Source organism: Gaeumannomyces tritici (genome assembly GCF_000145635.1).
Source record: "Gaeumannomyces tritici R3-111a-1 unplaced genomic scaffold supercont2.4, whole genome shotgun sequence".
Lineage (NCBI taxonomy): Eukaryota > Fungi > Ascomycota > Sordariomycetes > Magnaporthales > Magnaporthaceae > Gaeumannomyces > Gaeumannomyces tritici.
The window spans coordinates 4,321,770-4,348,363 of record NW_008804548.1 but is presented as its reverse complement, the minus strand read 5'-3'; the positions used below and the strand labels follow the sequence as shown (position 1 = coordinate 4,348,363).

The 26,594-nt window shown below is 63.4% G+C and overlaps 14 protein-coding genes and 1 non-coding gene across 15 annotated transcripts; 13 read left to right on the top strand and 2 right to left on the bottom strand.

Annotated features, from left to right (window-relative positions):
- Positions 1 to 455: 455 nt before the first annotated feature.
- Positions 456 to 1,043, top strand: GGTG_08886 (hypothetical protein; the record flags this gene model as incomplete). Its single annotated transcript, XM_009226728.1, has 2 exons — positions 456 to 681; positions 727 to 1,043. The coding sequence occupies 2 exons, from the start codon at positions 456 to 458 to the stop codon at positions 1,041 to 1,043; spliced, it is 543 nt and encodes a 180-aa protein (XP_009224992.1).
- A 170-nt stretch (positions 1,044 to 1,213) lies between these two features.
- Positions 1,214 to 2,075, top strand: GGTG_08885 (hypothetical protein). Its single transcript, XM_009226727.1, has 2 exons — positions 1,214 to 1,459; positions 1,508 to 2,075. The coding sequence occupies exons 1-2, from the start codon at positions 1,286 to 1,288 to the stop codon at positions 1,907 to 1,909; spliced, it is 576 nt and encodes a 191-aa protein (XP_009224991.1). The 5' UTR covers positions 1,214 to 1,285; the 3' UTR covers positions 1,910 to 2,075.
- Positions 2,076 to 2,106: 31 nt separating this feature from the next.
- On the top strand, positions 2,107 to 3,755 carry GGTG_08884 (averantin oxidoreductase; the record flags this gene model as incomplete). Its single annotated transcript, XM_009226726.1, has 4 exons — positions 2,107 to 2,166; positions 2,211 to 3,329; positions 3,393 to 3,556; positions 3,599 to 3,755. The coding sequence occupies 4 exons, from the start codon at positions 2,107 to 2,109 to the stop codon at positions 3,753 to 3,755; spliced, it is 1,500 nt and encodes a 499-aa protein (XP_009224990.1).
- Positions 3,756 to 3,998: 243 nt separating this feature from the next.
- On the top strand, positions 3,999 to 5,502 carry GGTG_08883 (hypothetical protein; the record flags this gene model as incomplete). The annotated part of the gene is made up of 2 exons (XM_009226725.1): positions 3,999 to 4,887; positions 4,969 to 5,502. Coding segments are annotated over 2 exons (1,337 nt in total), but the record flags the coding sequence as incomplete, so codon positions are not given.
- GGTG_08882 (hypothetical protein) lies at positions 5,466 to 6,964 on the top strand. The gene is made up of 4 exons (XM_009226724.1): positions 5,466 to 5,846; positions 5,899 to 6,362; positions 6,408 to 6,577; positions 6,636 to 6,964. The coding sequence occupies exons 1-4, from the start codon at positions 5,661 to 5,663 to the stop codon at positions 6,665 to 6,667; spliced, it is 852 nt and encodes a 283-aa protein (XP_009224988.1). The 5' UTR covers positions 5,466 to 5,660; the 3' UTR covers positions 6,668 to 6,964.
- On the top strand, positions 6,890 to 8,139 carry GGTG_08881 (hypothetical protein). Its single transcript, XM_009226723.1, has one exon. It carries the CDS (start codon positions 7,086 to 7,088, stop codon positions 8,088 to 8,090), a length of 1,005 nt encoding a protein of 334 aa, XP_009224987.1. The 5' UTR covers positions 6,890 to 7,085; the 3' UTR covers positions 8,091 to 8,139.
- A 249-nt stretch (positions 8,140 to 8,388) lies between these two features.
- GGTG_08880 (hypothetical protein) lies at positions 8,389 to 9,565 on the top strand (the record flags this gene model as incomplete). Its single annotated transcript, XM_009226722.1, has 3 exons — positions 8,389 to 8,484; positions 8,708 to 9,324; positions 9,472 to 9,565. The coding sequence occupies 3 exons, from the start codon at positions 8,389 to 8,391 to the stop codon at positions 9,563 to 9,565; spliced, it is 807 nt and encodes a 268-aa protein (XP_009224986.1).
- Positions 9,566 to 11,716: 2,151 nt separating this feature from the next.
- GGTG_08879 (hypothetical protein) lies at positions 11,717 to 13,351 on the top strand (the record flags this gene model as incomplete). The annotated part of the gene is made up of 5 exons (XM_009226721.1): positions 11,717 to 11,998; positions 12,054 to 12,179; positions 12,289 to 12,331; positions 12,752 to 12,858; positions 13,072 to 13,351. Exons 1-5 carry the CDS (start codon positions 11,802 to 11,804, stop codon positions 13,349 to 13,351), a joined length of 753 nt encoding a protein of 250 aa, XP_009224985.1. The 5' UTR covers positions 11,717 to 11,801.
- Positions 13,352 to 13,552: 201 nt separating this feature from the next.
- GGTG_08878 (hypothetical protein) lies at positions 13,553 to 16,576 on the top strand (the record flags this gene model as incomplete). The annotated part of the gene is made up of 1 exon (XM_009226720.1): positions 13,553 to 16,576. The coding sequence occupies one exon, from the start codon at positions 13,553 to 13,555 to the stop codon at positions 16,574 to 16,576; it is 3,024 nt and encodes a 1,007-aa protein (XP_009224984.1).
- Positions 16,577 to 17,268: 692 nt separating this feature from the next.
- GGTG_08877 (Fe(2+) transporter 3) lies at positions 17,269 to 19,701 on the top strand. Its single transcript, XM_009226719.1, has 4 exons — positions 17,269 to 17,672; positions 17,733 to 17,930; positions 18,091 to 19,012; positions 19,078 to 19,701. The coding sequence occupies exons 1-4, from the start codon at positions 17,411 to 17,413 to the stop codon at positions 19,334 to 19,336; spliced, it is 1,641 nt and encodes a 546-aa protein (XP_009224983.1). The 5' UTR covers positions 17,269 to 17,410; the 3' UTR covers positions 19,337 to 19,701.
- Positions 19,702 to 19,885: 184 nt separating this feature from the next.
- Positions 19,886 to 19,967, top strand: GGTG_20176. The gene has a single exon. It is a non-coding gene; the product is annotated as a tRNA-Thr (tRNA).
- A 17-nt stretch (positions 19,968 to 19,984) lies between these two features.
- Positions 19,985 to 21,939, bottom strand: GGTG_08876 (hypothetical protein; the record flags this gene model as incomplete). Its single annotated transcript, XM_009226718.1, has 4 exons — positions 19,985 to 20,887; positions 20,957 to 21,444; positions 21,479 to 21,624; positions 21,759 to 21,939. 4 exons carry the CDS (start codon positions 21,937 to 21,939, stop codon positions 20,080 to 20,082), a joined length of 1,623 nt encoding a protein of 540 aa, XP_009224982.1. The 3' UTR covers positions 19,985 to 20,079.
- Positions 21,940 to 22,457: 518 nt separating this feature from the next.
- Positions 22,458 to 23,993, bottom strand: GGTG_08875 (hypothetical protein; the record flags this gene model as incomplete). The annotated part of the gene is made up of 2 exons (XM_009226717.1): positions 22,458 to 23,766; positions 23,858 to 23,993. The coding sequence occupies 2 exons, from the start codon at positions 23,991 to 23,993 to the stop codon at positions 22,913 to 22,915; spliced, it is 990 nt and encodes a 329-aa protein (XP_009224981.1). The 3' UTR covers positions 22,458 to 22,912.
- GGTG_08874 (hypothetical protein) lies at positions 23,654 to 25,524 on the top strand. Its single transcript, XM_009226716.1, has 3 exons — positions 23,654 to 24,644; positions 24,691 to 25,185; positions 25,234 to 25,524. The coding sequence occupies exons 1-3, from the start codon at positions 24,325 to 24,327 to the stop codon at positions 25,352 to 25,354; spliced, it is 936 nt and encodes a 311-aa protein (XP_009224980.1). The 5' UTR covers positions 23,654 to 24,324; the 3' UTR covers positions 25,355 to 25,524.
- A 586-nt stretch (positions 25,525 to 26,110) lies between these two features.
- On the top strand, positions 26,111 to 26,502 carry GGTG_08873 (hypothetical protein; the record flags this gene model as incomplete). The annotated part of the gene is made up of 2 exons (XM_009226715.1): positions 26,111 to 26,240; positions 26,285 to 26,502. The coding sequence occupies 2 exons, from the start codon at positions 26,111 to 26,113 to the stop codon at positions 26,500 to 26,502; spliced, it is 348 nt and encodes a 115-aa protein (XP_009224979.1).
- Positions 26,503 to 26,594: the final 92 nt, after the last annotated feature.

Here is a 26,594-nt window from a genome sequence, read left to right as displayed (position 1 = left end):
GTCTGAGGTGAACCACATGGATATAGATGACTTGGCCCGAGTCGGCGAACACCGCGCTTATCAGATCCAAGCTCTGTCATTCCCAAGACGGTCGAGGCCGAGGCCGAGGTGCTCCGTTGGCTATGCGACCCCCCACTGAGGGTTTTATCTGATCATCTGATAAATTCATCCCACCAATCAGGCCCGCCTGTCAACTGGTGTCCAAGTGCCTGTCGTCCCACCGGCAAAAGAGGGGCATGCATGTGCTCGCTTCAGGATCGTTGCTGCCGCGCCATCCGTTAGTGAGGCAATAGTGCCCCTGGCTAATACGCTCAGCGACACCGCAGTATGAGACCTTCCTGGAGGGGTTAGCTCGGTGGGGAGCGCGTCGGGGGTGATGGTTTCGGCACTGATAAATGTCACGCCCGCTGCATATGCCTCTCACCTGTCAACCCTCCTCACCAGCCACCTGCAAAATGAAGGCCGCCATCCTCCTCGCCGCGGCCACGCTCGTCCTGGCCCAGGACATCACCAAATATGTGCCGACGTGCTCGTTCAAGTGCCTGCAGGAGGCCGTGACTTCGGCCACCAAGTGCCAGCCGCTCGACGGCAAGTGCATCTGCGACCGCCCCAACTTTGAGGCCATCTACAACAGCGGCAACGCCTGCGTGCTGCAGGCCTGCGGGAGCGACACCGCTATAAGTATGTATGCTGCTCCGTCTACAAGGCCCCCGCTGACCCCCGCAGCCCAAGTTCTTCCCGGGACCTACAAGTACTGCGAGGACGTAGTGGCCGGCGCCAGCTCCGTCCCCGTCGCCACCGGCAGGCCGTCGCCGCGCCCGAGCGACGTGCCGACGCCCAGCGACTTCAGCATCTTGCCCGTGACGCCCACGACGATGTCGACCACGGGCAACTCGACCGTCACTAGCGCCGGCCCGACAACCGCCAGCTCGACGTCGCGCGGTGCGGGGACGACGTCGGCGCCTGCAGGAGGGGCCGCGGCGGGTGGTGCGACTGCGGGTCTTGCTGCTGCGCTCGGCGGGGTGCTTGTTGCGCTGCTGTGATGGCCAGGAGTGAGTGCGTTGGCAGTTGATCAGTGGGTTTGCGGTTCAGCTGGTCTTGGCGTTGGTGGCTGTGTATTCCGAATATGCCCTCGGTCTGGTCGAGTGAGGCTTAACCGAACCAGGCTTGACCGAGCGCTCGAGTAGTAATGAACATTAGCACGTGTCGCCTTGCCATTTCTGCCTTGCATGTTTTCCAGTTTTCGGTCTCGGTTTTGGTTAGTGATCGCTGTCTGCAGCTGCACATGAGCCCCAAAATCACACCGAGTGGCATCTACATCCGACAATGGGCTGTAAACCAGTATAAAATGACGCTGGCCGTGGTGATGATGTCTGGTATTCGTTTTACCAGCATTCGCTTCATCACCATCACAGATTGCTTCACCATCACAAACGACAAAATGGGCTGCAACCTCTCGGTAAGCACCACCACCTCAGCCGCAGGGCACGGAGCTAACAAACACCAGACTGTTTGGCGGAAGCGCGCGCCCGCGAGCCAGCCGAGGTCTGCTGGCAGAGATGCCGAGAATATGCTGGAGACTCCCGGGCCTGTCTCGGAAATGGCCGTCAAAAAGCTGGCCGAGACGCGCCCGCCGGCCGAGACTCCGCCGCCAGCCGAGAAGCACGCTCTGACAGCCGTTCCTGAAGACGAAGTAAAGCTCGGGTCGCAGCCGTTGGCACCCGTCAGCGCGCCGCGGCGCAAGGCGAAACCCGCCACATCCTCTAGCTACTCGTCGAGCCGGCCCAGCCGCAGCTCCTACAGCTCCAGCGGCACATCCCACTCCGTCTACTCGGGGGACACGGGGTGCAGCTCTAGCAGCTCTGGAGGGTGTGACAGCGGCGGGGGGTCCTCGAGCTCGTGCTGTTGACGGCAGACTGCATGCACTGCAACGGTTGTCGCATTCTAGTGGTCAGCTGCACGTTGCGTATGTCAGCAGCGCCGATCTGGGGTGTGGGATAGCCAGACGGGTGTCGGACGGGAAGTCGGACGGTTATAAAGGCGGCTGTTTTGCTCTTCCTGCTCTTCTCTGTAGCTAACTGGTAGTCAACCTAGACAGCCTCAACCATGGATTTTCTTAGTGCAGTGTTTCTGTCACAGGTGCTCCTGTCGACTGCGGTTGGCCTGGTAAGTCCCATGTTCTCGACGATAGTGCTCCGCTAAAATCGCAGTTCGTCCTCCGTGCCGCCTACTACGCGTGGCTGCACCCCCTCGCAAAGTACCCCGGCCCATGGTACGCAAAGACCACGCACCTGGTCTACTACGCCATCGAGTGCAGGGGCCAGCTGATCCCCTGGATCTGTCGGCAGCACGCGCGCTACGGCCCGACGGTGCGGCTGGGCCCCGAGCGTCTCAGCTTCACGTCCGCCGAGGCCTGGGCCGACATCTACGGCGGACGCGGGCGCGGCGCCAACCCGCGCGCCCACTCCTTCCCCCGGGATCCCTGGTGGACCGACGGCCTCGACAGCATCAACTCCAAGGGTGTGCGTAGCATGGCCACGCACAGAGACGGCGCCGAGCACGCCCGCCTGCGCCGCATTTTCAGTCCCGCCTTCTCCGAGCAGGCCCTGCGCCGCCAGGCCAGCATGCTGGCACGCCACGCCGACGCGTTGGTGGCGCGCATTAGGGCCGACTCCGAGGCCGGCGCCATCGACGCGGTGCGCGTCTTCAACTTTGCTACGTTTGACATTACGACCGAGATTGTGTTTGGCGAGTCGCTGGGCATGCTGGCCGATGGTAGATACGTGCCGTGGGTGGCCAACGTCTTCAGCTCCTTCAAGAGCATGGTCTTCGTCGCCTTCCCGGCAGCCCGCCTCGGCCGCGCCGCGCGCTTCATAAAACGCCACCTCCTGCCCGCGTCTTTCCGGCGGCTCATGGACTCGCACATGCGCTTCGTGCGCGACCGCGTCGACGCGCGCCTGGACCGGCCGTCGGACCGGCCGGACCTGTGGAACCTGGTGCTGGCCGACGAAAAGGCGCCGCTCACGCGCCACGAGATGTACAGCAACGCCGCGGCCTTTGTGCTGGCCGGTTCCGAGACGTCGGCGACCCTGCTGAGCGCGCTGACCTACCTGCTGCTCCGGGGCCCCCAGCGCATGCACCGCCTCGTGCGGGAGATCCGTTCTTTCGGGTCGGAGGACGACATGACGCTGGAGGCGCTGGCGCAGATGGAATATCTGAACGCATGTATTAGCGAGGGCCTGCGCGTTTTTCCACCTCTGCCCACTTCCGGCCCGCGTGTTGTGCCCCGGGAGGGTGGCATCGTCTGTGGAGATTTTGTTCCTGGGGGTGTAGGTGCCCCGCCAGGCGTAGACCTGTGGCGTAGCCGTCTGCTGACGCCTGTCATCCGCTAGACCCATGTCGGTATCTACCACTACGCCGCCTACCACTCGCCCGCAAACTTTGAGGAGCCGGACTCGTTTCTCCCAGAACGGTGGCTCCCCGGCTCAGGATTTCGCGACAAGAAGGAGGCCTATGAGCCCTTTTCGATCGGGCCGCTGAACTGCATTGGACAGAGGTACGTATCCCTGCCGCTTATCGAGCCTGGCTGACAGCTCAGTCTGGCATACCACGAGATGCGTCTTCTCATGGCCAAGGTGCTCTGGCATTTCGACCTTGAGCTGCTCCCGCAGTCGGCCGACTGGGCTGAGCGTTGCGAGGTGTATACCCTTTGGGATAAGCCGCCTCTGATGGTGCAGGCGTGCGCAGTGCGATAGTCAAAGTATATTGGTCGGCACGTGAGGCGTGTCGAAAGTGAGGCGTGCTCGGTGTGCCTAGCGAAACGATGGTGGCTGGCAGGAGCAGCGGTGACTGGCCAGGCTTCAGTATGGGTGTCTGACACTAGCTGTCAAGTGAGGCTGAGCCGGGCACCAGTCCGGTGCCGGAGGCCTGCGGAGGATGTCGCATAAAGCCACGCGTCCCTCAGGAAACATGAAGTACGCAATATCAAACCACTTGCACAATGACTTCCGCAACACAAACCTTTGACGATATGCAGGATGCTCCGTCCAAAATAGCCAACGTCAGCCTGCGCAGGCGAACGGGCGCGAGACGGGCCGATGCGCTGCAGAACATTTGTATCGCCAACTCGGCCCAGTTTCGACAGGAACTAACAGCCCCAGATCCGCGCCACAGAAAAGGCCTGCAGCAGCTGAGACGCATCGTCGACTGCGTGCTCAAGCTCGACCTCGAGACGACGCTCTTCCTGACCAAGGACACGTCGTCCGACAGCCAGCGCGCAAACATCCAGCACCACTTCCGCCGGCGGTACGAGGGCATCCACCCCGTCTCGGACTGGCTCGACAAGGAGCTCTCGGCCAAGCAAGCCTCGGGGATCGACGTGGACGGAGATGACGACTACGACACGCTCGGCGAGCTGACGGAGCGGCAGCTGGGCTCGATCCTGCGCGAGACCAACGCGGCCAAGTTCTGGCCGCGCATGCTGCTGGGCCGCATCGCCGAGCTCAACGAGCAGCACATTGTGCACAGCCGCATGCGCGAGGACCTGGCCGGCGCCTTTGAGCTGTCGCTGGGGATGCTGCTGGAGCAGGCGCCCGAGACGCAGGGCGAGTACCTGTCGCTCGTAGTCGCCAACCTGCAGTCGGCCGAGCTGCGCCTCGCAAAGGTCGTCGAGCGCGCCGTGGTGCTCCGCGACCGCGTGCGCGCCGCCGTGGCCGCCGACGAGGAGCCCACGCTGCTAGACCAGGAGATGCTGGACGCGCTGAGGCGGCGCCTGACCGCCCTCGAGGAGGCGCACTACTTTGAGGCCTGGACGCTGGTCAAGGACAAGGACTCGCGGCTGGGTGGTGTAGAGAACCAGCGGCTGACGGACCCGGAGGATGTGTGGCGGTAAGTGTATCTAGAATGCTGGTGCCGACGACGCTGACGACGCCGACGACGCTAACGACGCTGACGATGTTGACGAGCCAGACCCCGAGATGAAGAGCCTCAGGCCCAGGAAACCCAAGTGGTGGTCGCGGAAACACAGGGCGCGTCCATGGCGGCGCTGATGGGGCTGTCGATGGCGGTGACTTTGCTGGCGATGCTGCCGGCGTGCGTGGGGTTCTACCGGCTCGAGGACGCGCGCGGCGGCTGGTTCGACGCGGACTTTTGGGCGCTCGTGGCCAGCGCGGTGCTACAGCTGCTGGGGCTGCTGGTCCAGCTCGTGGCGCCGCTCGCGTCTCCCGACAAATTCCGCAGCGCCCTGCCGGCCGAGGCCAAGCACCTCGTCTGGGGGTTCTCGGTCGTCGTGTGTCTGTGTACGGTGGCGGCCATGGTGCTGTACGGGTGCGTGTCGCTGCTGTGGTCGGCCATGGTTGGCTTCGTAGCGCAGGCGTTTCTTGGCGTGATCCAGCTCGTTCTCGTTTTTAGCAGATAGAATCGACGTCATGCTACCCCGCCGAGCCCCGCGAACCCGAGTAATGCGGTTCTGTAAGCAAATGTCATGATGGGTCAACTGCTTGATGGGTCTGCTTGCACCAACATCGGCATGACGACTCCGAAGCTCGGGCTGATTTGCCGGCGGTGGCTCTATCCCCCGCAGCACCCCAATATAGGGCAGCCCGTAGCTGAAAGGAGCAGCGGCCGTCCTCGAGATTTTTCCTCATCACCAACAACTCACAATGGCCAGCTGGACCCGTTTGATCCGCTTCATCGCCGTCGAGGACGGCCTCGTCCACCTGGGCGAGGTCGACGCCGGGATCGACGTTGGCCTCGCGACGTTTGAGAAGAAGACGGTGCAGGCCAAGGTCATCACGGGCTCTGTATTCGACGGCGTCGTGACCGACAAGGTCCTGACCGTGTCGCAGGTGCGTCGCTTCCTGCCCTGCCTCGGTCTCCTCTCCTCGCTGACGGCAACAGCTGCTCTCCCCACTCGACAGGTCCGAAGTCCCCCTCATTCGCTGCCTCGGGCTCAACTACCACGACCACGCCAAGGAGGCCAACATGCCGGTGCCTGAGCACCCGGTCCTCTTCATCAAGCCGCGCACCGCGCTCAGCGGCCCGTACCCGCAAAAGATCTCGATCCCCAAGTTTGTGCAGGACGAGACGACCGACTACGAGGCGGAACTGACGCTCGTCATCGCCAAGGACGGCCGCGACATCCCCGAGGACAAGGCCATGGAGTACGTGCTGGGCTACACGGCCGGCAACGACGTCAGCGCCAGGACGGAGCAGTTCCGCAACAGCCAGTGGTGCTTCTCCAAGGGCCTGGACGCCTCGGCCCCCATCGGCCCCATTCTGATAGCGGCCTCGGAGATGGACCCGCACAACGTGGCCATCAAGTCGACCCTGGGCGGCCAGACGGTTCAGGACTCGCACACTCGGTAAGCTCAGCCAACGTGGTCTGCAGGCGCCGCTGACCCCCGCAGTGAGATGATATTTTCGGTCGCCAAGACCATCGCCTTCCTCTCGCAGGGCACGACCCTGGAGCGCGGCACCGTCATCATGCTGGGCACCCCGCCCGGCGTCGGCGCCATGCGCAAGCCGCGCGTGTGGCTGAAGCACGGCGACGACATGCGCGTGTACATTGATGGCATTGGTAAGTCCTAGCTGTTTGCTGGCTGTTGACTGCCACTGACTCCCGCTGACTGCCACAGGCACGTTGATCAACGAGGTGTACTACGAGTAGCTAGTCTAGAATAGACGCATCAAGCATCCCATTAATCAGCCAGATGCATATTGTCGGCTGCATTTGCATGAGAGTTGCATCGTGACGGTGTTAAGGCATCGGCGATATGTACGGCGCCATGTCAGCAAGCTGTGGGGCCCACCCCGTTTTAGGAATTTTGAACGAGGTGCCGGCGCGTCACGATATTATCCGGGGGCAGCAAGAGCGAGGATAGCAAGAGCAAGTAGGCAGTAGCAATGTCAGCCGCTAGGCTTGTAGGGAAGGTTGGGAGTGGTGAATGTTACCTTATGGCCGACGGCGATAACGCCAGGGGTGTGAATATTTAAGGAGGCATCACCCACCTCATCGTCGTTCTCATCGACTCCAAAACATACAAGACACCAAGACACCACACCAAGACACCACCGCCACACACACCATGACCAAAACCATCCTCCTCACCGGCGCCAGCGGCTACGTCGGCGGCCACATCATCCGCGAGGCCCTCGCCCGCGGCTATTCGGTCCGCGCCGTGGTCCGGACCGAGGCCTCAGGCACCAAAACCAAGGCCCAGTTCGCCGACGCCGGCCTGTCGTACGTCGTCATCCCCGACATCAGCACGGCGGACGCGTACGAGGGCAAGCTCGACGGCGTCACGGCCATCATCCACACCGCGTCGCCGTTCGTGCTCGCCCCCAAGGACAACGTCAAGGACCTGCTCGACCCGGCCGTCAAGGGCGCCGTCGCCGTGCTCGAAGCGGCCGGCCGGTTCGGCACGTCCGCCCTCAAGCGTGTCGTCTTCACGTCGAGCTTCGCCGCCGTCGGCAACTTTGGCGCTCCCGACTACCAGCCCGGCCGCGTGTTCACCGAGGCCGACTGGAACCCAGCCACGTGGGACGAGGCCGCCGCGACCACCAACGGCTCTTTTGCCTACTGCGCCTCCAAGGCCTTTGCCGAGCGCGCCATGTGGGACTGGATGAAGGAGCACCCTTCCGTCGCCTTTGACCTCGTGTCGCTGAACCCGGCCTGGATCTTTGGGCCGTACGTCACGGACCCGGCCGGCATCGAGCAGCTGGGCGAATCGTCCAAGGCCGTGTACGCGGTGCTGGGGTCCGACAAGGTGCAGGACCCGGACTTTTGCGGGTGCGCCGACGTGCGCGACGTGGCCGACGCGCACCTGGCGGCGCTCGAGACGCCGGCCGCCGGCGGGAGGCGCTTCATCCTCTCGCACGCTTTCAACTGGCAGCGGGCCGCTGACGCGTCGCGCGAGGCCGTGCCCGAGCTGCGCGGCAGGATCCCTGAGGGCACGCCGGGCAGCTGGCCCGAGACGTACACCGTCGACGGGGGGCGGGCGGTCGAGGTGCTCGGTATCAGGTACCGGCCGCTGACGGAGACGTTTGGGGATGCGTACAGGCAGCTGGTGCGAGTTGAAGGGCTTAGCTAGGCAGTAGCTTCGACTTGAATAGAGATTGCGGCATCGCTTGCCTCCTTGTTACTGCTGTGAGTGACGTAGAGAGAATGCAGACAGCCAAATGGCGAGTTTTCCAGATAACGTAAAGGCCGTATATCAAGATATGCCAAAGACACTAAATCCTTCGTGCTTTGACACAGCCTTGGCAGGGCGCACACAATACCAAGGATGGCTGCGGTCCAATATCATTCACTCGGTGGTCAACAGCTGTAGTGCGAAAGAGCATGACCTGGCGGGCTGACCGTGAGCGAGTGCGGCGGCAGATTCGGCGATGGGTCTACTTGGCCGACGGCTGGGGGCATATTTTGCCGACCACGGCGAGTCCGAGACGGACGATAAAAGACCACGATGCCTGCGCAGGAATGAGGTTTCTGTCAAGCTTTGGCATCGAACAAGATGCATAACCCTTTTCGCAGACACCGGGTCTCGCGATCCACGAGCCCGTCAGTTCAGGGGTTAGCCCAGCCACCCGCCCAGCTGTCAGCCCAAGCATCAGCCCAGCCATCAGTCCAGGAAGCCACACTCCAGATCCAGATCCCCGATAGACTAGCTCCGCCGTCCTTTGAAGAGTCACAACTACAAAGCATCAGCTCCCTTTCCAGCATCGGCCCTTCGAGCATCGGCCCTCCCAGCATCGACTCCCTCTCGCCCCAGAGCGACGACGCCCGCCCCCGCCCTCGTTCGAGGAGTCCCAGAGGGTGGCGTGCCGCAGCTACTTTGCTTGCGTGACGCTGCACGGCCACGACCGCACCCGGCTGAGCAACTTTGCCCAGGCCGACGTCGAGGCGGTCGAGGCGGCGGCGCAGACCCTGTACCGGGTCGCAGGCGAGAGCCGGGCCTACGCGCGGTGCCGCGAGATCCAGATCGCGGGCGCCTCGCCGTGGACACTCAGCTACTACGGCGAGGTCCGGGCGCGCGGGCTGCTTCTCAATATCGCCTCCAGCCTGTCGGTGTCGGTGCGCGGCTGGGTGCTGCAGGCCGCGTTCGACGTGACGGCCCGCCAGGGCATGAGCAGGGGTGAGTGCCATGGACCTGTGAGACCTCAGCATTGCCAACAGCTCCTCGCAGACTCGCTCTACTTCCGCAAGGACGAGCTAGCCCCGCCGCCGCCGCTATACAACTGGATCGCCGTCTCGTTCGACCAGTACGACGCCCTCAAGATAGTGGGGCCCATGCCCGAGGGGCTAGTCGAGGAGCTAGTCAGGGAGTACGCGAGCCTAGTGCTCTCCAGCCAGGTGCAGTCCGACTACGTTGTCGTCCGGTTCAAGCACCGCTGCTAGACGCCTACAAGGGCGAACGAGGTCCTCATGCGGGAGATGATGCTGACGCTGCTCGTGTGCCTAGAGCGGTTTAGCTTTGCGGTGCAGTCGAGCGTCGGCATGCACCGGTCCCAGGAGGGCAGCGAGAATGACGTGCTGATCTGCCAGCGGGAACTGACTGATAGTTAGTGGATAGTCTAGGAGTCACAATGAACCTGCCACTTGTCAATGGCTTGTCAACGCATGTTTATGCTAGGATGCAATTTGATACGGCAACCCCACGAGTACATCAGCCGGCATAGCAGAACGGATAAAAACGGTCGGTAACCACAGAATGGATGGAAACGCCGGCTGGCTACAACGGATGAAATCGTCCGCTATCGGCACCACGGCAATGATAGGCATAACCTTGATCAGCGGGCTAGACTGCTCGGGAACGGCAAACGTCCAAACAAGTCGACCAACAACCACAATCCTAGCAACAAATCCCTCTGCGTGATCACGGCCGCCGCGGCGAGCGACGCTCCGACAGGCAGTCTCACCCCGCGTGGCTGGACGAGCATCGGGAAGCGGGGTGTTTCAAGACTGACAAGAGGCGGCAAGCGCGCTTGGCGGCGGGGAACGCGGGCTGCGGGGATGCTCTGAGTCTCGAGCCCCGGTGAAGGGCAGGACGAGGCTGGTAGGCGGGTATTTCTCTCAGCTGCCCACACCCGGCGCAACCCCAGCCGGCACCGAGCACTTCCGGTCACTGGCGGGGACGCCACCCACTTGAGGGTGGGGTTTGCGAGAATGCAAACAGAAAAAGGCAAAAAGAAAAAGGCAAACAGAAAATGGCGGCCCGTATCTGGGCATCCGGGTGGGATCGAAACACGGTTGTGGCAGATAGACAGCAGATGCCGCGATGCCGCCGCGACATTAAGATATGTGCTCGGACCGTGTGATAGTGCCAAAGTGGAAGGTGACTCGGCTGACGTCCAAACGTCCAACAGGGGACCATCGATCTGGGGAGCTGCCCAAAGCGGAGGGCGACGACTAGGTAGCTGGCGACAGGCCTACGCCAGCCCACACCGTCGGTCGCAGGCAAAGTCTATAGGGCTCGGACGCAACAGACGGTGCAGCGCTAGCCCGCCAGCATGATCCGATGTGACGCAGAAGGATGGAAGCCGAAAAAAAAAAAAAGACAACGACGACGGCAGGACGAGGCGAGCTAGGGCTGGTCCGGCCCAAAAACAAACGCCTCGATCGATGCTACCAACGACGGCCACCTCAGCCGCCGCCACCGCCGCCTCAGTCGCCGACGCGAGCACGTGTCATGGCAGGGCAGGACCATGTGGGCATCGACAGGCCTGCGCATCAAGCAATCAAAAAAACAAAACAAAAAAAACGTAATAAATGCGCGCGGGAGCTGGCATGTAAACGAGATGGCCAGCTCCGCCGGCGTGCAGGCGGCAGCACGTGTGGTCGCGCAACGTTCAGACTGTCAATTACGGCTGATTGCCGGCTGAGCCTGGCCTGGGTCCGTGCTGAGACGCCGCGTGCTTCTTGCAGGCTGGGTGGCTAGGCGAAGTTTTTAAGCTGACATCTGGGGAGCCTAACCTAGGGACCTCGCGGCCACGTGTATCAACACACTACGCTCTCCCCGGGGGGGTTGGCATCCGCTAGCGAGACGTGGTGCTGGCAGTAGGGCGGACTCGTGGAGTGCTTGGACGAGATGGGCCAGCCCTTTTTGCGTTGGGCCCTCTGAACAGCCCGCTCTGGGCAGCCCGCTTGACAGACCCCCCGCAAGTGGGCTGGATGGTGGACGAAGCGGAACATGGCCACAACGAGACTGCCGAAGACAGTCTCACAGGAGGTCGGAGAGCGCCATATTCGGGACGGAATATAGCGGCTGGCCGGGACCAATCGCAACGGGCTGTGGGCTTAGCGGGCGTGTTATACCTACGGCCAAGACCGAAAATTCTGCTCCATATACCTTCCGCACTGGGCAAGGCCGTCTGCAGGGAAGATGCCTCCTCCGGCCGTATTCTAGATTTTTTTGCGTTGGGATGGTCCACAACCGGATCGTCCCAAGTCGATGGACCACGATCGCAGATTCTTGGGACAGCCTTGACCGTGTTGGTAGTTGGCGTGGTGGTATTCAGTGCATCCATAGCATCACGACGGCCTCAGTCCAGCCACATAGGCTGTCCCACAATCCTGAAGCCGACCCCACGTTTCAGGGCGGCCTGAACCCGGGTCGACGTTTTCTGGGAGGGGAGCAATAAGCAATGAGCAGCAATGAGCAGTAGTGAGCAGCAATAGCAGCAGCAATAAGGAATGAGCAGATGGGTGGCAGCAATGAGCAGCGCAGTGAGCAGCGCAATGAGAGCAATGAGTAGCACCGCCGAGCAATGGCCAGCAGCTCAACCGACTCGGCTCTCCGAGCATGTGGACGTGCCTCGGTATCCGGCTCGTCATTGGCGTCCTTGGCGCCTTGCGTGCATCGAGAGACGAGTCCGGCAACATGGTGGCACCGGCAAGGTCGAGGCTCAGGGGCCTCAGCACTGACCCCCCGCCACTGGTTTCGGTGCAAGTCGCAGATGCGACGCAGTCGACGGCCAGCCTTTTTGCAGCGTCGCACTCGTAGAGTTGAAGGCGCGTCAACATGCTAGCTCTCGCGTCGGGCTCGCCACCATAGATTTACGGAGAGGGTCGCGGGCATGTATGGGACTGGCGATGACGCCTGTAGCCAGGAATCTGCAGCAATCTCGCTGCGGGTGCTGGTGGCCCACGAAGTGCCGGCAAGCGTCATTGCGACCTGCAGGTAATCAGAATGTTTGCTGGGGATGAACCGCCCGACAGGGGTCAGGGGCAGGGGCTGGGCGCGAGGTCAACCGCTTTGGCTAACGGACATTACCACTCCCCGGCGCTAGGCGCGAAAGGGGTGGTGGACGGTTGGCAGGTGTCTGCAGCGTGGTCTGACCGGACCTAGCGCCTGGTAGAGAGCCAAAGGCTGTTTGTAGGTCTGTCAGGGCAAACAGTAGGAGGTTGCTTTTTACGGTTATTTTCGTTATTTCCCGGCGTCCACAACGGAGCTCTGGCTGGCCACCTGCCGTGCCTGGATGTCCCTGGACGGGCGTGACAGCGTCCACGGGCTACCTGGGACAGACACTGGAGCGAGTCGTCGACTGGTGCGCTGACAGGACCATGCTAGCATAAATGACAGCGAGCCGGTTGATGGCCGCTGGAGCCGACTAATAGAATACGAAAAAAAAAATGTAAATATCAAACCCTTCGCCTATTCTAACACAAAAATTAGGGTATTAATGTATATAAAGAAATTTAATGTAGAAAAACAAACAAGATCGTTCATGCCTAATTCAATACATTCTTTAGAAATGGCGCGCTGGTGGAGAGCAGTCGTGCTTGACCAGGACCCCTGTGCCCATGACTGGCCCAACCGAGCCTGTCCCTGTGCTGGTTCATCGACGCCAGCGAGCACGGTTCGTCGCTATTTTGATCTGGGAATTATTGGCGGGGCATAGCACTTGGTTTTCTGGTTGGGCTTTCGTCGGGGGTTTTGCGTGTCGTGGATATGAGGAGGAAGAGGAAACAAGATGGGCAGACATCAAGCAGGGATCAGTAGAGAAGAAAGAGCCAGCAGGCAGAAACAGGCAGAGCCACCATCCGACATGGCCAACGCCATTGACTGATAGCTCGATCGCTCTAGCTCGGCCGGCCTCACCGCTTCACATCGACCCTCTAGCACTCGTCGACAGGGGCGCTCCCCACCACCACCCTTACTACCCCCATCGCCCCGCCTCGTCACGCACGCTGGGTAGCGTGCATGTTCCGCCCACACCCCTACCCTGTGCTGCCGTGGCATGGTCTGGTGTCAAGCCTGCTGTTAAGAGAACCCTCGCCGCCGTCTCTGCGGCGCAGCCCCCGCTGTGCGACTCATTCATGTTCTTTCTCGAGGCACCGAGGCAGCATTGAGGCAGCACTGAGGCAGCACGTCGGTCGACAGGACGTCTGCCAGCAAACAGGCCTCGTAGGCAAAAACGACTGTTGCGACTGGCACCCAAAAAAACCAACGAGGCAACAACGAGGTACCGAGGTAACGGCACCCATGGGATCGACCGCAACACGACCGCACCGACCGCAGCGAATCCGGCCCAGCCAGACACCAGGTCAGGCATGCCTCGGTTCAACTTCCCCATCCCCGGCCGGCGGTCCAAGGCCAAGCAGCCGCTGTCGCCGGCGCTCCCATCACCCGGCGGACCCGGGCCGCGGCAGCAGCTGACGTCGCTGACCAAGGCCCAGCGCATCCTGGGCACGTCCGACATCAACGTCGACGGCGGCACGTGGGACGCCTGGTCCAACTCGGGCATCAGCATCAGCATATCGGAAGACGGCGAGAGCGTGGCGGACGAGGGCAGGGCCGCCAGGAGGAGACAGGAGGGCGGGCAGGACCGCGAGGGGAGGGACGAGGCCGAGTCGGGCGTTATGCCGCGCGCGCTCGACCGGCGGCTGGCGGCGCTCGGGGCTGGCGGCGGCGGCGAGGCGGCGGGAGACGTGGCTGACGACGCGTCGAGCGTGCGGCGGCGAGGGTCCAGCTCGACCATCGCGTCCTACTACGACAAGTCCAAGCAGCCGCTGTCCATCTCGCAGCAGACGTCGTCGTCGGCCATGGCCATGGGCATTCCCGCCATTCAGCCGGGCGCCGCGGCCGAGAGGAAGAAGAAGCCGGCGCGCCTGGACCTGTCGCACATGGTGCCGCGGCTCGTCAACCGCTCGTCGCAGGCCAACCTGCCGGGCGGCGGCAGGTCGAGCAGGGCGTCGGTCATTGGCCGCGAGAAGTATAAGCAGCCGGCGCAAGAGCAGGCGTCGCACCCGCCGCCGATCCGCCAACGCGCCGAGTCCAAACTCGTCGATCCCAAGCACCGGAACTCGATGGCGGACCTGATCGGCAGCGCGCTGAGGAGGGACTCGCGCGTTGAGGACACGTCCAGGAGCGCGGGGGAGAATGGCGTCAAGGCCGCGCAGAGCCAGGCCAACGCGCTGCACAGCCTATACAGCCACTACGAGCAACAGCTGGTGTTCCGCGGCATGCTGTCGCCGCCACAGGCCGAGGACGCCTCCAAATCGACCTTCTCGCCGTCCAGCCAGGGGTACCTATCGCCCGACACGGTGGCGTCGGGGTCGACGGCCAGGCCCGAGAGCGGGGACCTGTCGACACCGCGCGACGGGGCCAGTGGCACCGAGACGCCCGAGACGCCCGACACGGCCGTGCACACGCCGCAGCAGCCGGCGCCGCCGGGCTTCGGCTCGATAAGCAGCAAGGCGCTGGCGGCGGCCGGGCTCGGCGACTGCTCGGCCAGCGTGTCGAGCCGGCACACGCGCACGTCCAAGGCCAGCAAGCGCACGACGCAGAGCGGGTTCGAGATGGACCTGAAGCAGAACAGCGTGCTGTCGCTCTCGTCCGACTCGGACGACGACCTGTTCGCCACGTCCAGGCCATCGGGCTCGGCGCCGCCCGAGAGCCCCGGCGACCCGCCCACGAGCGAGCTGCCGCCGCTCCCGCCTGGCGCCCGCTCCAGCGTGGCTCTGGCGAGGAGGAATCCGCGCGCGGCCACGCCCCTGGCCGCCACCAAGCGCGGCAACGGCGTCGACGCCAAGGCGGCAAAGACGGCCGCCCAGGCGCTCGCGCCGCCCACGGTCAACCCGAGGACCAGCTCCCTGGCCACGGCCACGGCCACGGCCACGGCGGCGGTCAAGCAGAACATGGCGCGGGCCCCCTCGCGTCTGTCGACCACGTCCAACCTTACCATCAACACCCTCAACAGCAGCATCGCCAGCATCTTCACCGCCGGCCCTCCCGCCGGGCTTTCGGTGCACTCGTCGGCGCGGCAAAAGTCCAAGGCGGGCTCGGTACGAGAAACCAAGAATATCGCCATGGTCCCGACGCGCCCGACGCACCGGCACCAGTCGTCGACGGCCTCGGTCGACTTTTACCTGCGCCCGCAGCACAATTCGTCGGCCCTCAGCTTGGAGGCGCCGCTGGAGGAAGAGCGCAGCGAGCACGCACTGGCGCAAGTCGACCACGCGCCCCAGCCCAAACCCCCCACGCGCACCACCACCACCGTCACCACCACAACGACAACCACCGAAAACACACAACCCGAGACGCCATCGTCACGTTACATGGCCGTGACGCGGCAGGAGGAGCTCCTCCTCGCGGCGCTGCGGCTCAAGCGCGCGCGCATGCGCGAGAGCATCCTGGCCGAGTACGAAAGCTCCGTCACGGAGTCGCGCACCAGCTCGCGCGCCGAGTCCCGCGCCAGCCCGCCCGCGCCGGGCGTCAACAGCGGGCGCATCTCGCGCGCCACCGTCGGCGGCAGCACGGCCTCGCGCGGCCACCACCGCGGCCGGTCCAGCGCCAGCAACATATCCGTGGCGCTGTCGCCGCGCCCGGGCCACCGCCACAGGCTGTCGTCGAGCTCGTCGCAGCACCAGCACCAGCACCAGCACCAACAACAGCAGTCCAGGCGGTGTGCGGCGTCCCCCACGTCAAGCGGGCACGACAGGCCGGCGTCGCCCTTGTCGCCGCTGACGGCCGCGTTCGCATCAGCCGCCGCCAAGGGCCGCATGATCCTCGACGCGGCGGCGGCGGCTGCCCCGACGCGCAGCATCCTGGAAGAGTTCGACGACCTGCTGGACGAGGCGGACGACATCACGGCCGCCTTCCCCGTGCCGGGCCGCCAGTCGACGCTGCCCGCGACCGCCGAGGACCGCCTGGCGCCGCTCGAGCGCGTCGAGTCGTCAAAGGCCTACCGGCGCGCCGCGGCTCAGCGCCAGGCGCAGAAGAAGCAGGCCCAGCCGCTGCCGCTGCCGCTGCCGCACGAGGCTGGCCTGTCGCCGCCGTCACGCCAACACAGCACGCGGAGCCTCGCACCACCCGTGTTGGCGCAGCACCAGCAGCGCGAGCGATCGCCGCAGTCGGTTAGGAGCGCGCGCTCGCACCACCACCAGCGGGGGCGGTCAGGTCACAGCCACGCCGATTCGGAGTCGTCGGACCGCCACCACAGCCGGTCGCGGGCCGCGGCGCCCGAGCCGGCGACGTACTCGCCCATACCACGGATGAAGGCGGTGCGCATCAGCGCCGTCGGCGGCACGGCACCAGGCGGCGTCGAGATGGGGTGGTGGGGCGACGACGGGTGAAGGCTCGATGCGGAATTTTCTAGCGTCTTTTTTTTTCTTTGTTGCACCGATTTACGACTTTTTGTCACCACCTTGGCATTAATGATTCCCACCTTTCGGTCTTGGGGACAATCTACTGGGTTCTGGGACGGACCAGACTTGGGGAACTGGCTTCACGATACCACACTTCTGGGAGGCTTTCATTTGTCGCTTGATTTCTGTTCTGGGTACAACGGCAGCGTGGTTGGTTTGCTGCTTTGGGTGCGCCCAGGCCTGTAAGCGTTGGTAATATTATTCTCAACTCGAGGCCAAATGCCAAATGCCCTGTGCAAACATGTCGTGTCTGTCATGGCTGCCCCGCGTCGCTGGCTGCTGTCGCTGTCGCCAAGGGTGGCTGACGTTTCAGGGACCACGACCCCGGAATCTGACATGGAATAATACGAACTGGAGGTTGAGGGTTTGCTGTACTGCGTAAATTGCGGTGGCACGATGAACGGAGTGACAGTACGTTTTGACTAGCCTAGCGTTAGCTGCTTCGGACAGCCTGGACAGCCTGGATAGCTTCCGGACTCATGTGCTCTCACTCTAGAGCTATTATCCTTAGCTAGGTACCAGTCAACCACCCCCGATCCGATGCTACGCTGCCGGATCTGTCCCTTTGTCGGGCGGGCCCGGAAGACGGCGCTGCCGGCGCATCTTGGCAGACCCACATTGCTCCTCCTGACCGCCCCTTGGCCCGAAGCGAGCCATGATGAAATACATCTTGGGCCTCCTTTCAGCAAGCTCGCACGTCAGTGAGACCAAGTCGACCTTTTTTACACCACTTCATCCGACATCAACAAGACAACAATCAAAATGAACTGCCCCTCCCGCACCGACGAGCCGCTCGAGGAGCACCCCGACTGGAATCAAAGCCCGCCCTTCCTGTCGCCCGACCTCACCACCTGTCAGGATCTCAACGGCATCGCCAACGCCCGCGTCCACCGCAAGGGCAGCGACGGCGCCGGCGCCGGCACCGGGGCGGGCGGCGGAGGGCTCGACCAAAAGGGCTACTTTACCCTGCCGCCGCTGCAGCCCGACCGCGGCGTCTGTGCCTGGGGGTGGTGGTCCGTCCATGGTGAGTCTATCGCTCTTGCTCGCCACCTAGGTCTAGGTGCTCTGGGCTAACTCCCTCCAGGACCCCATCCCCGCGAGAGAGTGACTGGCGGTGAAGGCCTCTCACTCTCGTCCACCACCACCGCGCCCCGCGCCTCGTCCACGCGAGACTGGCTGCTCTGGGTCGCCTCGGTCCTCGCCTGCTCCGCCCTCCTGTCCGGCCTGCGCACCCCCGAGCTGCTGGCCTCGTACCACCTGGCTGGAAACCCGGCCCGCGCTGGTGAGTCTGCGTTCCCCACGTCCTGCACCTTTTGGTCCCGAGGGCATGTCCTTGGTGTCGGTGGCGTCCCCCGCCCGTCCCGATTGGCCACCCCCGTCCCGATGGGGGGTGGCCGCTGACGTGCGTCGGCGCTGGCTGACTCGGCCCACCCGCCCTGCAGCCCACCATGGCCACCGCCAAGCCCCGGCTTCCCCAGCCTCCCGCGCCCTGGACCGCCGCTCGACCTGCCCGACCGACGGGCTGGGGTCCGAGGACGAGTACAACACGCCGCTGCACGTGGGGGCCCTCGTAATCGTGCTGGTCGTGTCTTTCTCGGCCGCCGCCTTCCCGCTGCTGGCGCGCGCCCTGCCGCCGCGCCTGCGCGTGCCGCCGGCCTTCTTCTTCACCGTCCGCCACTTTGGCACCGGCGTGCTGCTCGCCACCGCCTTTGTGCACCTGCTGCCCACCGCCTTTAGCTTGCTGTCCGACCCGTGCCTGTCCAGCTTCTGGGTGAATGACTACCCGGCCATGCCGGGCGCCATCGCGCTCGCCGGCGTGTTCTTCGTGACGGTCATCGAGATGGCCCTGCAGCCCGCCCGCCACATGACGCCGGGCGGTGGTGGTGGTGGTGCTGGCGGGTGCATGTCCGCCGCGCCGTCTCCGGCCAGCAACGACGCCCCGGCCGCCGACGGCACCGTGACGCTCGGCCGCCGCCTGTCCAACGTGCGCGGCGTGGCCGGCGACATCACCCCGGCGGAGCCCGCGCGCGCGGCCGGCGCCGAAAAAGAAGGCGCCGCGCTCGACGAGGAGCGGCAGCAGCACCTGCCCGGCCCCACGCAGCTGACACCGCAGCTGACACCGCAGCAGAAGCACCAAAAGGACATCCTGCAGTGCATGATGCTCGAGGTCGGCATCCTGTTCCACAGCGTCTTCATCGGCATGACGCTGAGTGTGTCGGTCGGGCACAAGTTCACCATCCTGCTGGTCGCCATCTCGTTCCACCAGATGTTCGAGGGCCTGGCGCTCGGCTCGCGCATCGCCGCCATCGCCTGGCCAAAGGGGTCGTGGCAGCCGTGGCTGATGTCGCTGGCCTACGGGTGCACGTACGTTTGTGTCTCCATCCCGCCTTTGCAAAGCATATATAGAGCACTGACCTCCTCCTCAACAGCACCCCCATCGGCCAGGCCATCGGCATCGCGACCCACACGCTGTACAACCCCGGCTCCGAGTTCGGCCTCGTGCTGGTCGGCACCATGAACGCCATCTCGTCGGGCCTGCTCGTCTTTGCCTCGCTCGTCGAGCTGCTGTCCGAGGACTTTCTGAGCGACGAGAGCTGGCGCGTGCTGCGTGGCCGTCGCCGCGTGGCCGCCTGCCTGCTGGTGTTGTTTGGAGCTGTCGGGATGAGCCTGGTGGGTGCCTGGGCGTAGGGATATGTGGTGGTGCGTGTGGGGGTGTAGTGGTGTAGTGGTGTGGTGGTATGGTGGTGTGGTGTGGTGGTTGGTGGGATGGTTGTGACAAAGAGGGTGAGCTTGCAAGGATGCCATGTCATGCAAGCTTTCGGACAACTGGGAACTCGGGGGTTCTCGGAGACTTGAAAACTCAATCTTGGTGGTTGCATCGCGTTTCAACAACGTGATTTTTGTAAACATGCTTGCCCGGGCGGCAATGAGACTGGCTCTCGGTTTTTTCTAGATGCCGTATGCAGCAGCAGACCATAACCGCGTTCGGCATATCCATATCCTCGGGGTGAGCCTATACCTTCAGTGATGGAACGATGTGGCGTGGAATCGCAGATATCTCAACGGGACTTTCACCCAAGCGGCCATCTTGCCGGGGCACAGTTTTTATCTCGCTGGTCAGATTTGTAGTTACTCCCTATGGCTTTCCAAGCCGAACAGGGCAAAACCTCCATGTGCACACGTCTAGCCGCCTGTGGAGACTACATTAGGACCGCGTCTACTCCACCCACCATGACAGCCCGTATAGCTCAGTGGTAGAGCGCGTCACTCGTATCCTTACGTAATGATGAGGTCGGCGGTTCGATCCCGCCTGGGGGCATCAGCACCTCAATATCTGTCATTTTTTGGATGGTGTCACTTTTTATATGTTGTATCTGCTCGTCATGTCGTAGCTCTAGCGTTCAAACTCGCCTAGTATTACATATCCGCAACTACGCACCAGAATTACTATCGCGTCCAGCCTGCAACTCGACGTCAGTCTCCCAACCCAGTCCGTGAAACGTCGGGCTCGTTACCAGCTCGTACCAGACGTCTACCTCGCCCGACCTGTCCGCCGTCGTCGACGACGGCATCGCGGACCGGCTGAAACCCTCATCACTCCCTTTCCCGGGCTGCTGCGCCGCGAAGCTCAGCCGCCTCTCGATGGGGAAGATGCAGTTCGATTCCCGCACCGTTGGGCTGCCCGGCGAGCGCGGCGGTATCGGGGCGGACCCCCACCTCTGGTTCTGCCGCATCGAGCGGCGCGGCGGCGGCGGAGGCGGGCTCGTTGGGGTCTCGGGCGCGACCAGGGCCGAGGACGAACAGGCGCTCCCTCTCCGCCCCTGATAACGACCGTGCGGCGGGCTGGCGACCGGCTCTGGCTGGTAGAGCCCCGACGGCTCCGGCCGGAAGAGTCCCGACGACAGCTCGCTCCCGCGCGCCTGCATCCGCGGCCGGCTCCAGGACGCCGGCGTCGGCCCCCTTGACGTCTGGCTCGCGTCGGCGCGGGCGGCGCGGCTGATGAGGTCCCCCGCGTGGATCGTGTTCGACCCGACGGCGATGTCGGCGGGCCGCGTGGTGGTCAGCCTCTGCGTCCGGAGCCTGCTGCCGAACAGGAACTTGATGGCCGGGCCAGAGGGGCCCGACGGGCCCGGCAAGCTCGGCCGCGCGCTCGACTGCGGCGACGGGCACCCGTGGCGTATCAGGATGTTGACGGCCGGGAAGCAGCCGCATATCACGCCTATGCTGATCTCGGCCGTGCTGTGGAGCGTTTTATTATTATTAGCGGGGCGCTGGACACCAAGGGACCACCAACTGGATAGCACAAACCCCAACAGATTAAAGCGGACAAAATCGACCGGGTCGTCGCTGGAGCCCTGCAGCTGGAACACCAGCACTAGGCGCGCGATGCTAAACGCCGTGGCGACGCCGCCCGCGCTCAGCATCACCAGCACCCGCAGCCGCTTCTTCCACGTCATACGCAGCGTCAGCACCAGCGGGATCGGGAGGCACAGCACCGCCGTGTCGGACAGGGCGCTCATGACGGTATCGGCCACGAAGACGGCGCGCTGGTTGAAGCAGCTTGACCGTACCGCCTCATCCCAGAAGCCCTCGATGGGCCTGCAGATCTGGGCCTTGATGATGAGCACGGGCAGGTAGTAGCACAGCATCAGGACTATGAAGACGTGCCCCACTATAACCGTCTTGCGGCTGGTGGCAAACACCCTCGTGACCATGAGGATCAGGGTGATCTTGGTGAAGAAGGAGTTTGGCCCGTACACGAGCGTGTCGGCGTATAAACCCAGAAAGGAGGTCAGCTCCGGCCCGGGGCCGCGGGGACGGCATACTTACTTTGTTGAAGCCCATCAGGTCGTTGGCCGTAATCTCCCACACGTGGTAACCTCCACCGTGCTGGGCCACTGTTTCTGTCAGCCCGGGGCGCTCTGATCGGGGGTGGGGGTCCGGCGCACTTACTGACGAGCCCGGTGGCGGCGTAGCTTATAGATAGCAACTGCTCAGGTCAGCGGTGTCGACACCAACGGGCCACGGTGCATACCAAGGCGGGAATGGAAACCCCTGCGTGCAGCTCAGTTAGCAGTCGGCCGCGCCACGGTTGCGTTGGGGCACGTACAGTCGTCGAGGTACAAGGGAGGCGAGATGACAGTCTTGGCGTATAGCCTCATCAGCGTAAAGCTGGAAACGAAGAAGAGCGAAAGAATCTGGGTCACGATGTTGACGGTGTGCAGGACGTCTTCCGGGTGCTCAAGGTCTGGCACAACGCCCGGCGGCGGCGGCCGAGCCGCCTGTGACATTGCGCATCAAGGGCGCCGTCGGGGACCTGGCGGGATAGCGGCGGCCACGGGAGGGAGCTGGAGGCAACAGCGGATCGCCGCATCTCTCTCGCTGCGCGCGAAAGGTGGTATACAGAAGAAGGAAAAAGGGCCAAGGCGGACAGGGGGCGAGCCCGTCCAAGTTCATACGCGGGCCCACGCGCTGGGTTGCGTTGGCTGTTGCAGGGAGACCCTCGAACCTATTTTTGCCCGCTCTACGTTTTTTTTTTTCACCCGCTTTACATGCAAAGCGCTCAACCGGCCTTGTTTATCGTTCCCCGCAGCTCCCCGTGCCGTTTCGAGGCCGGCGCCGGGCCCCTGACCTGGCATGCCCAAGTTCTAGACAACGGTAATATGGCCGCGTAATGCGCGCGTCGGCTTGGCCAATCCACGAGTGCTGATAGCGCAGCCGGCAAGGAAACACAAAGCTTAATGGCCCGAGACGTCTATCTGCGCGACACCGGGCGGGGATGGTATTAACCCAGCGGCGTCACTTCGCCATCAGGGTGGCTTTAGGGAGCGCAGGACAGCCACAGTCTCGCGGCCGCCGCCATCATGGCTCCCCTGCGTCGCCGCGGATTCTCTACACCACCACCGCTGGCACCCCAGCATACCATCAGCCAGCAAGATGAACTTTAAACCCGGGTTGCACTCGCGGCGCGCGGGGTCGCCTGTCTTGACTCGCGAGGGTTCCCAGCTCCGGGTTGGGATCAGTATCAAGTCTAATGAGGCCAAGGTCGGTAGAGTTTGCCCGATAAAGCCCGAACGCTAAGCCTGAACGCCGTAACACTTTGCCAGTTTCCCAGAGAGTCATGGGACTCGCTCCATTGTGATTCCACGCGCCATCTGCCGACTCGCGTTCTGGTCTCTGATGCCGTTGCCGGGAGATGGCACACCCCTGCGCATACTGCTCGTCCAACAGTTACCAACAGCAAACCACCCCTGATCTCGGCGACTACTCTCCGAGCAGGCCGAGCAGCCACGAAAACACCGACTGCGGGTGCGCGAACCGCTTGTGCACGGCCGGGTCCGCCGGCACCACCAGCATGAACTCGCAGCCCGGCGCCAGGCGGCCCAGCGACCAGCCGCGGTCCCGCGCCCGCCTCACGTAGCTGCCAACGTCGGACGGCGGCGACGTAAAGTCCGTCTCGGCCCCGCAGTCGAGGCACATGTACCGGCGCCCGCCCACCTTTGGCCACAGCAGCACGCCGAGCAGGCCGCGCTGGAAGAGGCTGCCGGCGGGGGATGCGCGCCGCAGCTGCGGGCACGGCGACGCGGCCAGGACGGCGGCGGCGTGCGCGCGCACAAAGTCGAGCCGGATGTGGTCCAGCGGCTGCACGGCCTCGTCGAGCCGGTGGCGGCGCGCGTAGGCCCTCGCCAGCGCCAGGTGCACGGCCGGGTGCGGGCTGAGAGTTCCGTAGACCAGCGTGGGCTCCTGGTCGTCGTCGCCGCCACCGCAGGCGCAGTCGCCACCCGCGCGGCTGCCGCGCTGGCCGTCCGTCGTGTCGGTCGACCAGCGCGCCGCGCGGCCCGCCGCCGTCAGAGCCAGCACGGCGTCCATGAGGCCCGTGGCGACGCCCATCTCGCGCGCGTCCTGGTGCACCACCACCTGCGTGACCCAGCAGGCCACCGCGTCGGCGTCGCGCCCGCGGTTGCGCGACGGGTGGCGCAGCCGGCACGGCCAGCGCACGCACAGGGCGTGGCCGACTACGGCGCCGCCCATCTTGCAGCGCGTGATGGTGCTGTCGCGCGTCGGCAGGAACATGGTCATGAATTCGTCCTCGGGCAACCTGGCCCAGTGCCAGTTCGCTGTGGCATGCAGGGGCTCAGGCATGTCAGCGCACGTTTCACCACCGGCTCGGCTGCGCACATACTGCCCCTTTGGGGATCGGCCACTGACAGGCTGGCCGCTGGCTCTCGTCGTACTCGAGGTACTCATAGTAGTCGCCGTACAGATCCATGGCGTCGTTCCATATCGGGTCGCTCTCAGCGAGATCGTCTCGACGGAACGTCTCGTACACCATGCGGTCCGTCATTGTAGCTGCCGATCTGCTATCGATCTGCTGCCGATCCAAGGCTGCCAGGACCTGGGATTGCCTGTTGGCATGCCTCGCTGTTATCTCTCATCAAGACATCGAGTCTGGGGCCTAGCCCTGACTAGGTTTGCATTTCGGCCAGGCCTCGACTTCAAGGAGGTGTAGCTATGTCGCGCTGTCGCCGAACGCGGGTCGAAGGCTCGTAAATGCGTCACATAGCGATCCAGGTCTCATCGCGGCCAGAATCGACGCCACAATCCAGGACTAGACCGATGACGACACCACTTGCAGTGCAAATCAGCCATCGCGTCCGTCCGAGCGCCTAGGGAGCATGCCGCATAAAGCTTGGGCTCCGCATCTGGACGATTCCAGTCGGCTTCGTAAAAAGCAGTTGCAAACCATCACGATGAAGGACCGCAAGGATGTCGTCTCCGAGTTCAGCGAGCTCGTCAACATGACGGCGTCGGAGCTCGAGGAGTGGCTCAAGTCGGACGACTCCAACAGCGCCGGCTGGGCCGAGGGCGATGGAGAGAGCGTTGGCCACGGCAGCGGGCGCAAGATTGTCGAGATCCTCAAGGCGAACCCGGAAAAGAAGGCGGACCAGTACTCGGACGAGGACGTGGAGCACATGCGCAAAGTGGTGGCCTACTGGTGAGTGCCTCTTTTACGCCAGACTGAGACGTGCTGACTTTTGCAGTAAGCGACACCTCGTGCAGGAGAAGGGGCCAAACATCAGCAAGTCCGAGGAGGAGGTCAAGAAGACCAAGTCGTACGCGTCGCTGAAGAACTGGGGACACGACTTTCTCAAGGGGGCGGGGACGGAGGGGGGAATGGAGTCGGAGCCAGGAGAGAAGAGGAAGACGTGGGCAAGCCAAGCTGGCGCGAAAAAGGGGCACGGGACAGCGAAAGGGGGTAGGAAGACAGAGGGTGAGGACGAGGGGGCTGAGAAGGACAACGAAGACGAGGGTGACAAAGAAGACAGCGGCGGCAAGCAAGACGAAGACAAGGTTGACGATGACAAGGACGACAAGCCCAACGACAATGCCAAGGAAGACAAGCAAGCCACTGACAAGGAAGCCACCGAGGAAGCCACTGACAAATCCGAGTCCGCCCCCGAAAAAGGAGACGCGGTGAGCTGGAAGTGGGGAGCCGGCCACCCCCAAGGCACCGTCCTGGACGTCAAGCAAGACAAGTGAGTACCCGCACCCGCCCATCCGCGCCGCGCTGACATTTGTCCCAGGGCGACAATCACCACCAAGAACGGCAACAAGGTCTCCCGGGACGGCACCGAGGATGACCCGGCCGTCGTGCTAGACGCGGGCAGCTCTAAGGCAGTCAAGTTGGCACACGAGCTGGATTAGGGGCGACCTGGCGGAATTTGGACCGTGTACCTCTGGCCATGTCATTATAAAGAATGCCAAGTCTGTCAAGTGACATTTGTCACCAGGGCGCGGAGGCGGAGCGAGCATCGCCTCCACGTTTCCGCGTTTCCCCGCAATGTGCATGTCGTCGCGCCGTAGAAATCCTGGGGTTGACTAGACGTCGTCGGGCGAGGGCCAGGTGCCGGCGGGTCGGCCAAGCAAGAGCTTCACCGGGTTCCCGCAGTGGTTCATGCACGGCGCTCATCTCAGCATGTCAGCAAGGCGTCCCAAGAACCCGGGAAGGATTCACGGTGTGCGGATCTCGAAAATTCACACCTCACCTGGGATCTTTGAGCAAGACATACCCAAAATGGGGCATTAGTTCTGTCATGCTGCCACACCGAGTGTCTGTGATAGCCCGGTGGACTAGGTTGGTCTCCCGCAAGTCTGGCGCGGAAGAGCATTCGAGTCGCCGGGACGGCGAGGACGACACTCCGTGATGCTTTGGACATGCGGCTATGTCTTGGCGTCACCGACATTCTGCGCGATCAGGTCGGTCAGCTTGGCCGAACGCTATCAAGAGACTCGCTGGCAAGCAAGATATGACTGCTTGAGGCAAGTCAGGCTTCAGCCTGCAATGGGGAATATAAAAGGAGGCCTCGCTGCCCGACAAGACGGCAAAACGTCAGAGACAAAATCAGCACACCTCGGAACATCTCAGAACTCCTCAGAGAACACACCTCAGACCTCAGAAAAATGTTCAAGTCCACCATCCTCAGCCTCGGCGCCGTCGTCCTCCTGGCCGGCCAGGCCGCCGCCTTTGACACCTGCCAGCCCGGCAGAATCTACTGCGGATATGAGTTAATCGACGGGCAGTCCCAGCCTGGTGAGTTCCTTGATATCCAGAAGCTGACATGCGCTGACCATCAGACCGCACTCTGTGGATCGGGCGCGTCAACGCGGCCCTGATCGAGGCCAAGCAGGAGCCCATCACCGACGACAAGCAGAAGCAGTCGCGCTTCCGGTGCGGCCCCCGCGGCATCACCCTGGCGTGGGTCAACTTCTGCCTCAGCACCCCGGGAGCCCAGTGCCAGCCCCGCGACCAGCAGGCCTGCAACGGCGTAGACTCCTGCTGCCTTCCGGTTTAGGCGCCGTGGCGGAATCGGTGACGGAATCGGTGACGGAATCGGTGGACAGAATCGGTAGACGGAATCGGTAGACGACAAAGCCCTGCTCCTTT

Coding starts and splice junctions, on each gene's coding strand:
- GGTG_08874 (XM_009226716.1), top strand. CDS start 24,325: ATGCCGCATAAAGCTTGGGCTCCGCATCTGGACGATTCCAGTCGGCTT. Junction 24,645..24,690: donor CGCAAAGTGGTGGCCTACTG/GTGAGTGCCTCT, acceptor TGACTTTTGCAG/TAAGCGACACCTCGTGCAGG. Junction 25,186..25,233: donor CTGGACGTCAAGCAAGACAA/GTGAGTACCCGC, acceptor CATTTGTCCCAG/GGCGACAATCACCACCAAGA.
- GGTG_08877 (XM_009226719.1), top strand. CDS start 17,411: ATGAACTGCCCCTCCCGCACCGACGAGCCGCTCGAGGAGCACCCCGAC. Junction 17,673..17,732: donor GGGGTGGTGGTCCGTCCATG/GTGAGTCTATCG, acceptor AACTCCCTCCAG/GACCCCATCCCCGCGAGAGA. Junction 19,013..19,077: donor TCGCTGGCCTACGGGTGCAC/GTACGTTTGTGT, acceptor CCTCCTCAACAG/CACCCCCATCGGCCAGGCCA.
- GGTG_08882 (XM_009226724.1), top strand. CDS start 5,661: ATGGCCAGCTGGACCCGTTTGATCCGCTTCATCGCCGTCGAGGACGGC. Junction 5,847..5,898: donor AGGTCCTGACCGTGTCGCAG/GTGCGTCGCTTC, acceptor TGACGGCAACAG/CTGCTCTCCCCACTCGACAG. Junction 6,578..6,635: donor CGTGTACATTGATGGCATTG/GTAAGTCCTAGC, acceptor TGACTGCCACAG/GCACGTTGATCAACGAGGTG.
- GGTG_08881 (XM_009226723.1), top strand. CDS start 7,086: ATGACCAAAACCATCCTCCTCACCGGCGCCAGCGGCTACGTCGGCGGC.
- GGTG_08885 (XM_009226727.1), top strand. CDS start 1,286: ATGAGCCCCAAAATCACACCGAGTGGCATCTACATCCGACAATGGGCT. Junction 1,460..1,507: donor AAATGGGCTGCAACCTCTCG/GTAAGCACCACC, acceptor AACAAACACCAG/ACTGTTTGGCGGAAGCGCGC.